This window comes from Lactuca serriola, chromosome 2 (assembly GCF_051521515.1).
Source record: "Lactuca serriola cultivar US96UC23 chromosome 2, Lser_US96UC23_V15, whole genome shotgun sequence".
Classification (NCBI taxonomy): domain Eukaryota; kingdom Viridiplantae; phylum Streptophyta; class Magnoliopsida; order Asterales; family Asteraceae; genus Lactuca; species Lactuca serriola.
The window spans coordinates 236,245,663-236,255,871 of record NC_136409.1 but is presented as its reverse complement, the minus strand read 5'-3'; the positions used below and the strand labels follow the sequence as shown (position 1 = coordinate 236,255,871).

The window sequence follows — 10,209 nt, the reverse complement described above, 5'->3', positions numbered from 1 at the left end:
TAATCATATAAAAGTCAAATATTTATCGTTTTGCGTATTTATGGGAAAAAATTACAAATTTAGGTAAATATGTTAATTATTTTGTTAACAAAAAAAAAAAAAAAAAAAAAAATCCAAATTACATTTTTAGCCATCAAAATCACAAATGGATTAAGCTCATCTGTGATTTTAGCAAACCATCTGCGAACGTACAAATCGTTAAAACACAATCTTGTTTTAGTGACTTGTATATCTGCAGATGTTTTTTTTGCTGTATAAATACCTGCTTTGTTTGCTTAAAATCACACATGGACTAAGCGTATCTGCGATTTCCTCTCATTCGAACTGCGATTTCAAATTTTTTTTTAATTTTTTATTTTAACTACGAAATAAATAGGGATTGACTACTAACTCGTCCATAATCACAGATGGGCTAAGAAAATCGTTTATTAGAGAGAGTTTCTCAATGAAAAATAGTGAAAAATGAAACAATTTTTTTTGTGTTTTTATACTTAGCACAACTATGTTCATAGATGAGTTTCTATGTTTACAGATGGACTAGTCCATCTGTGAACATACAAGTCGCTAAAGCCCGACAATGCTTTAGTGACTTGTACGCTCGTAGATGGGTAGCCAAAATTGCAGATGAGATTAATCCATCTGCGATTTTGATGGCTAAAAATGTAATTTGGATTTTTTGGTTATTTTTTACAAAGTAATTAACATTATTGGTTAATTTTGCAATTTTCTCTATTTATGGTCATTAATCCTAGAGGCTTGCTATTTTCTTTTCTTTCAATTTTACCAATTTTTTTCTGGTTTATTTTGTAACCTTACATATATGTCAAACTAATTAAGGGTTTAATAAACCAGAAAAAAATGGTAAAACTAAACATCCATGTCATCTTAAAACTTTTAATAAACCACAAAGCGCAAAAGGGTAAACTTGAAAAACAAAAAACAAAGTTGCAAATTTCTAGTTTTAATGAACCGAAAATATGTAAAAGGATAAACCCAAACATTTATGTAAAACTTAAGGATTTTTATTATAACATCCCAAAATTTAAGACCAAAAAATTCATTTTAAATTTAATAATTATAAAACCATTTGTCTGAAAACATCTATAGCATCAACTCATATCAAAACCAATATATCAATAGTGAAAACATGTCATGATAAAACAACATCAGAGTATAACTCCCAAAGATCTCATGTACGGAAAACTTAGTGATATGCGCTGCGATCATGCTGACTCCTTTCCATTCGAAGAGGAAGTACCTGAAACCAAAATTGAAAACCATAAACACAAAGCTTAGTGAGTTCCCACATCATACCACATACCATACAATAAACATAATGCCTAGCATATCCGAGCGCTGGCCTACCCCTTCGGTCTCTTTCAACCGGTAATCGTCTAGCATATCAGGTTGCTGGCCTACCCCATCGGTCTCTTTCAACCGGTAATCGCCTAGCATATTATGGTGTTGTCCTACCCATTCGGTCTCTTTCAACCGTTAACTACCTAGCATATCTGGGTGTCGGCCTACCCCTTTAATCTCTTTCAACCGGTAACGGGGACTATTTCACCCCCTACACTACCACATATCATCCTAGTACATAAACATATAAGTCACATAATGCCTAGCACATCTCGGTGATGGGCTACCCCTTCGGTCCTTCGACCGGTTACAGAGTCTATCCCACCCCTCCTACCTTATCACATAATATCATAGCATACTAGCACATAAAGCATAACTGGTAGTGGCATACCGGAAAATTATCACAAAGACAACCATCTCTACTATAATCAACTACTAGTGGGTCGACATTAGTGCCTTCGACCCACTTCTACTGGAAGGTAACTCACCTCAAATGTTGTAAAGTAGCTGGACAGTCCTCAGCTCTGAAGTCAACCCCACTCAAACTCCTACACATAAAAGATGCCCTTTAATTATCCTTTCATACTCATAACCCCTTAAGGGTCAACTTTGGTCAAAGTTAAAGTCAACATTCCGAGTTTACTCAACTCATTGAGTTGGCCCTTCAACTTGCCGAGTCCATAAATCATAAAACCCTAAAATCGTGATCCAACTCGTCGAGTTCTTTCATGAACTCGTCGAGTTCCTCCTATCAACAAAATCGGGACTTTCCAAATCAACTCGTCGAGTCTGTCGTTGAACTCGTCGAGTCCTTCCTCTAACAGAATCGGGACACTTCGACTCAACTCATCGAGTTCCTTTATGAACTCATCAAGTTCTTCAGTCTATTAAGCCTTCTTAATGCATTGAGCCATTATTCTTCGAATCTAAGTCCCATAATCCAGATCTGGGCTGAATACTCATCTAGTAAGGTAAAGTTTCCGACTTTACCCATTAAGACCATCCTAGAAGAAATGAGCTCTAACCCTAAATCAAAATGGCTTAGATCCAACTCCAAAAGCCATCAAAACTTCAAGATAAGTCGTGGGGTCATAGATCTAGACTCTAGGGACGGTTTGGTTACGTAAAGTTCTTATATTTACTTGCATGCATGGCCTACTTGGCTCAAAAGACCAAAAAGATGGTCTAAAAGTTGCATGAGACTTCCATGACCATAAAGTTAGCGCTTTTATGCCATGAAGTCCCATCAAGACCCTAGATTTGAAGGGTTTGCCCACAAAGGGCATCTGAATCCCATAAACCAATATTCTTGGACCAAAACAAGAAGAAAACATCCTAAAACTAGATCTAAGCATGCTATTGACAAGGTAGGAGCTTTATACCTCAGATGAACCAGAAATGAAGCCCAACTTCTGGATCTACTCTCCTCCTACACGTCCTTAATTGCTCCTTCTTCAAGTACCTTCTTCTTCAAAATCACCAGGAATAGACAAAAATTGGCTCAAAACTCTCAAAAGTGAATTAGGGTTTTAAGGCTAGGGTTTGTGACAATGGAGGTTGGAAATGAGGTCAGCTTATGGGGATTAAGATGTTTAAATAGGGTGCAAAACCTTGAAAATTAGGGTTTCATTTTGTCAGTCTATTCGTCGAGTTGAGGGTTCTCAACTCGTCGAGTAGACTTCTTAACTTGCGTCCTAATTACATCCCTACTCGACGAGTTTGGGGCCTCCAACTTGTCGAGTTTCTATACAAAAATAAATAAATTATGATTTTAAATAAATACCAGAAACAGGCGTAACATTTATATGATTAGACCTTCATTTTATTATAACGTCAATGCATGTAAGTATGGTGTATACATGATCATGATGGTGCATATATATTATATATATGTGGTTTGTAGTTGGAGTCTTTGTATGGTTTGAATTGACTATAATGCATGTAGAATGAGCCATGTATTTTTTTATTATTATTTTTTTCGTAAACGTATCTCGTTTAAGGTCATTTAGTATGGAAGAAAAAAAGATGATCATGGATCAAAGAAACCTGACAGACCCGTATTGCATCAGCCTAAATATTTAGCGTCTTTTAAGTCGAAACTGTATTAATTAATAGGTTACCCAAATGGCCAAATTACTTCACCTGCCTTTTTTGTATGGTATTTTGAAGTGAAGGTGGAGAACGGGTCAACTGCAACCAACCTAATAATGACATGTCCCGTGTCCCAACCATGTTATCTGTTTTTATTTTGTGGAAAATTAATTAGCTTGCTAACAACGAAGTAACGTGACATGTCCAACCTATATATATATATATATATATATATATATATATATATATATATATATATATATATATATATAGGTTGGACATGCCACGTTACTTCGTTGTTAGCAAGCTAATTAATTTTCCACAAAATAATATATATATATATATATATTATTTTGTATATATATATATATATATATATATATATATATATATATATATATATAATGAATGATTAGGGCAACACATATTTGAACCAATGAAAACATGACAACACATCATTTCCATAATAACTTCCACAATACATTACTTGTGAAGAAAGAAATGGACACGTGTCATTTGATTATTGGTTCCGGTAGATGTTGCCCTAATTATTTGTTTTCTATAGAACTCATTCCTATATATATATATATATATATATATATATATATATATATTACAGCCCCACCTAAGCTTAGGTACTAAACCTCTTGAAAATACATTGTTTTACTATAATAAAGATTACGGTTAATGGATTCACGGTTAATACTTCAAGATGTAAATTCAAGATCGACACAATAGAGTTTAGGGTTTAGGGTTTAGGGTTAAGGTTTAGGGTTTAGGGATTAGATTTAGGGTTTAGGGTTTAGGTTTAGGGTTTAAATTTAGGGTTTAGGGTTTAGGTTTAGGGTTTAGTAGTTCACTTGGGTGAAGTAATAAACGATAATTGAGGAAAGAAAATAAAGATGGTAAAACAATAATGAAAGAAAGAAATGTTATGGAGGATGATATATTTACCAAGTGAAACCAAATCGGGCATATATTTAGCATGTTAAAACGACATATTTTAGAGGTTTAGTACCTAAGCTTAGATGAGGCTGTAATGTATATTCCCTATCCCCTATATATATATATATATATATATATATATATATATATATATATATATATATATATATATATATATATAACGTGACATGTTCAACAATGAATCACTTTAAATTTTAGAACCAAGGAACAAATCTTTTTTCAACTTTTAGAGCAATTTTTTCATAAAAAAACTAAAAGTATAGAAATTCATAATTTTTTATTCTCCATCTTTGATATCAAATGTGATAAAAAAATAAAAATAAAAATTGACCTGTTCTGATTTATACTGTGAATTTATTCAAATTCACATTGTGAATCTGTACAGATTCACCCAGTGAAATCTGTGTAGATTCACACTATAAATTTATGCAGATTCACATTGTGAATTTGTGCAAATTTATACAAAATTAATGAGTTATAGTTCAGATTCACAATATGAATTTAAACATATAAAAAAAGTAAAAGAAATGTTTTATTAATCAAATTTGATATCAATGGAAAGAAGATAAGAAATTATGAATTTCTATATTTCCTGAATTTTATTCGATAAATAATAAGATCTAAAAGTTGAAAAAATAATGATTCCTTGGTGTGTTTAAGCCATATCTAGGCTAAAAAAATATCTTAATTTACGAACTCATAATCAATTCATCATTTTTCAAAATTAAAAACATTAATCTTCTCTTAATGGTGTGTTTAAGTTATATCTAGATTAAAAAAAAGATTTAAGAATTTTTTTTCTTTGAAATATGCATGTATGCATAATCAGCAGTTATATAGACTACTAATGTATACAATTAACAATCATATCGATTGATGATGAACAACCGACAACCATATAGACTGCTGATGAGCAATCAACAGTTCATATGACTGCCGATCGTGTTCATCAGCAGTCATACAAAAAACTAAAAAAAAATCGTCAATTAATTTTTTGAGCCTAAATATGCTTTAACGCACCATTTGAAGAATATTGATATTTTTGGTGTTGAAAAATGATAAGCTGATAATGAATTCGTAAGCACATACATGATATTGATTTACGTACGTACAAGTACAAAGATGTTTTGTTTCCGTTTCAAATAGTTCAAGAATGTTTACTGAATTCGTAATCCAAAGAAAATATTAAATCAAATACAAAGGAATATTATTTATAGTACAAGATGGTACTATGCGACTATGTTTTGCAACGTCCGTTAACCTTATATCCAACTAATTAACATGCATAAGTTTTTCTCTTTCATGTTTATTTTTAATTCAACACCTATATATAAATGGAAAAATATTTTTTTTTCAAGTGTTAATTATTAGAGAGATATATATATAGAATTAATTACTCAGATAAACCAGCTAAGAACGCAACTCCGGTAGAAGGCAACCAGGACGACCCATATATAAACTGTGCAACGGTGAACCGGCTGGCCTCGACAGTGGTGGTGATAACACGATACCCTGGCCAGTTGACCCGTTGGCCGATGGCGCCACCTGGCCCGTAATTCATGTACTCACCGTAGTAGAGTGTATCAAGCGCGAAGGTTGCGTTCCATTCGAGCCAACCCCGAGGGTGAATGTGGTCCCCCATGTAGGTTAACATGTACACCGTCCGGGAAAACAGCTTCCATGGCCGCCCAAGATACGTCGGGAAACTACCCTTCGATGCCTCCAGATCCGGTTGGGCGAGGAGGCGGCAAGCATGGATTGAAATCCCCGTGTTTTGGTTCGGGTCTTTCCGGTTTTGGGCGGTGATGGTGATCTTTTGGAGGGCCATGGGCTTTCGGGCATACATGCTGCAGTTTTGAAAGACCACCGCGGCGTTTCCAAAGATGAAATCGACGGTCCCGTAGATGTCGCATTCACGGAAGAATTGGCGTTGAGAGTGAACGTACAACGTGTCTTGGTATCCGATGATGTTGCAGCGGTAAACCACCGCGTGGTCTGCACCAACTCTTAGTGCTACGGCTTGGTGCTTCGCAGGGCCGGCGTAGTTCTCGAATGTCATGTCCCTTGCTATGAAACCAGCGCCGGTCGCCGCTGTTTTTCAAATTATTCAATGTTTTTAACACAACACACGTCAGCAATCTTATATATGATATGAATATGGTGCTCTTTTAATACATTATAAACAACTATATATAATTTAATAACAAAAGGTTCTTTTTTTGGTATATTGTTCGAATGTTTCAAAACTAATATGATCGGTTACACTTACACATGTGGTTTTATGTTTACTTTAAACTAATTAAGAATCTACTTTTTGACTAATGATTTTTTAATTTCTATTTTTATGTGCCAAATAAGTCATATACATTTACTAGTTGGACTAAGCTTCATCCTGTTGTACAGTGTCAGAGTGGGGTCAGCAAGTTTGTGGCTGTCTTCCTTCCAATTTACATAGTTAAGTTAAATGGTACAAAACAAAAAACTTATAATATCAAAAGAAAAAAAAAGTTGTAATTAACTCTTATTTATTTGTAGACTTACTGCTCCACTACCGACAATCCTATTAAATCGAACAATACACTTTCATGTAAAAACTGTGAGTGTGTAACAACCAAAATTGAAAATACCAATTACAGTTAAACCATTTATATACTTAATAAAACGAAAAACATATAATTCAATTAATACTTATCTTAAAAAAAAGGTATTGGAATGGATAGAAGAGTAGATGGGGAGGTGGGTGTTGATGATTATAATTTGAATTTGAAATACCTTGACCATATGGACTTACTTGCATTGCATTGGATACCCATGACCCCCAACAAGTAATGTGACTCCATTAATATTCTTGTTTTCAGTTTCTAGCCTCAGGTTTTCTTTAATAATGAAAATACAAACCAAAAAAATAATAAAATTAAAAAAAACAATCATAAGATTTTATGATATTATGTTAAATTGATATGTTTAAAAATCAAATTCCCAAAAGAGAAAGTCATTAGGGTTATAGTACTTGAAAAAGTCATTAGGGCAAAATGGTAATAATCGCAAAATTCTAGGATTATCCTTGATTTGGAAAGTAGCTTTTCCCTTTTACCTTTTTACACGAAAACAGGAGGGTAATTTAGTCAAACGAGTAGAGGAGATTAACATGTGAAGATAAAAACGACAAAAAGGGAAACGGGGATAAAAGTGGAAAAAAGGAATATTTACCGAAAGACGCGGTGTGGAAAGTTGTGACATTGTTAGCCACTACACTTACTCCTCCTGTAATGACGGTTTTGCCCTTCCCATCCCCTATGAACATCAAATTCGTTTTCTTCCTCCCTACCTTCAAATTATTCTCTTCATATCTGGCATTCCCAAAACACAAAGATGAAACGTTAGCATCAAAGACAATTTGCAAATTTACTTTTTAGCAAATTTGCGTTAATAAAAATATCATCATAAATATATGATGATGACCCACGTCCCAATCTTAATTAAATTGGTTCGTTATAAAAGTACTCGAGAGAAATTGGAACGCGACATATTTTCCATTCCAATTTCAACATCATATATATCCACCAACATTCTTTAATTATATCTATTTTTACATAGTTTGTTATATAATTATCGATTTTATATTGAAACAAAAACGCCACAATTAATTAGTCAAAAGGAAGCAAGTTAATCAACTAGATCTTATTGCATAATTATTACCTTACGTAACAAAATTTCTCTAATCTTTTTGCATTCAACACAAAGGAACCATCATTAAGTTTTAACGTGATATCAATCACATTTTATGAGAGTATTTAAAGTCCAACCTTTTCATTTAATAAAAAAGTTATTCTTGTCCCCACATTTTGTTTGTTCGGTACGTCATTCAGTTCTATATAAAAAATAAGTTACCAATTACCATTATCATTATTAATAAAATTAAGCTTAAGAGGATATATAATTCCTAATATCATCCATGTAGCTAAATGCTAATAACTAGAAATGCATGTGATTGAACATAAAAAAGGAAATAATGAAATGACGCGTTTTACCTAAAAAGTGATTTGGAAAATTACCTTCCTGCCTTCACGTAGATTATGATCCGGCGGCTACTATATTCAGGCGCTTTCTTTATCGCCTCCATGATCGTTTTACACGTCCCATTGCCGTCCTTCGACACCACTATGTCGGCTTGAATGGCGGCCACCGGCGACTGCAGCAACCTTCTCTCCTTCCTACCCAACCACTTCGGAAACGACATTAACCTCCTACGTCGGTGCTGTATCGGAACTCCATTGAAATCATCACCGTCGCTCGCCGCCGCGTATATCGCCAAACAATTGCTCACCAGCTGCGACAAGTCCTTTAGCTTCTCCTCCATTTGCTTTTTCACGTACCCGTTTTCCACCTCCGACAAACCTTCCGTACACGTGTCCTGGTTCGTGAGCGCAGCGCTGAGCCACGTCATCACGTCCTGTGTTGACCCGACGCGCTGCTGCCCGTTTTTGCCACCGACACCGACAGACGGAGCCACCGAAAACAGTGAACGTGAAAGCTGGTCCACGGAGTCTTCAAGAAGTTCGAGACAGTCCTCATATGCCGATCGTACACGTGTGTTCATCTGAACATTACTAATCCCGGCTGACGTGTACAACGCCTTTCCGACGCGCTGCAGCGTCATGTTCACCGAAATGTGGATCATGTCTTTATCTGACGCGCTCAGTGATCCCGGAAAATCCAGAAGCGACTTCATACACAGATTCTGGTAACGTGTCCGACCACAAACTCGTGACATGGCTTCCGTCGGCCGGGGGTGAATTATTGACTGAGATTCTTCGTGGGGTTTAGTTCGGAGACGCATCACCAAACCCACCGACACCGCCGACGCGACAATGAGTGTGAATGCAAAGATGAGAAGCAGCTTTATTTTTGAACTAGAGTTGGTTGTTGACCCTGAAGATGAGTGGATGGAATAATCACTTGGCGTTAATGGAGTATCAGGTCGGTTCTTTCCCGGCTGGTACTTGCCGAGCCTGCCGTACTCCATGTTTAATTTCAGATGAGAATCGATCGAAAGTGGTGATGATGGTTAAATGAGTGAAGTGATTTGGTGTGTGTGTATATAAACTATAAACTATATATATGTATATGGGGCGGCAGTAGTAATAGCAATGGCAGTAGCAGCAGTTGTTGTGAAGTCGATGTCTGAGGGCTTAGCTGGTGGCAACTACCGGCACCCAATTATCCATTCCCCTGTTTACCTTTTTTTTTTGCCGTATTGTTTTTTCTTGTTTACTTTTGTATTAGTTACAAAGATTATATTCAAATATAGTCGATATAAGAACTAAATAATTCAGCTAAAATATTTAATTACCAAGGTTTCTCCCCCACCAACGGTATTATGTTGTGCTTTCTTTTTCAGGTTGAGGGTTCGATATAAGTGTAAATTAAAAGTAGTTTAATAGTAGATTATATCTGTGGTTCAAAAAACTAAAAAGTAAAAAAATAACTGAATTATATTTAGTCTAGATTTCAATATATTTAAATTCAAATAATAAATACTTCAGTTAACATAACTATATTATATTTAGTTTGATGGCCAAATATCATAAAAGCCCTTAATTTTGTAACTTTTTGTCGGTATTACCCTAAGTGGTTTTTTAGGTCTTTTAATGCTTCATATTTGCCAAGATTTTGTCATTTTTGGAATTTTATGAAATTTTCTGGCCACCACCTCATCTCAAATGCTTACTTAGTTGTAACTGCTAATATGACATACCATGTCCGCTTGGTATAGGGATGTTATTCGGGTCG

At 34.9% G+C, this 10,209-nt stretch overlaps 1 protein-coding gene across 1 annotated transcript; it reads right to left on the bottom strand.

Annotated features, from left to right (window-relative positions):
• Nucleotides 1-5,585: 5,585 nt before the first annotated feature.
• On the bottom strand, nt 5,586-9,547 carry LOC145088931 (Plant invertase/pectin methylesterase inhibitor superfamily). Its single transcript, XM_079027414.1, has 3 exons — nt 8,472-9,547; nt 7,627-7,766; nt 5,586-6,507 (listed from the first exon to the last, which is right to left on the bottom strand). The coding sequence occupies exons 1-3, from the start codon at nt 9,440-9,442 to the stop codon at nt 5,810-5,812; spliced, it is 1,809 nt and encodes a 602-aa protein (XP_078883540.1). The 5' UTR covers nt 9,443-9,547; the 3' UTR covers nt 5,586-5,809.
• Nucleotides 9,548-10,209: the final 662 nt, after the last annotated feature.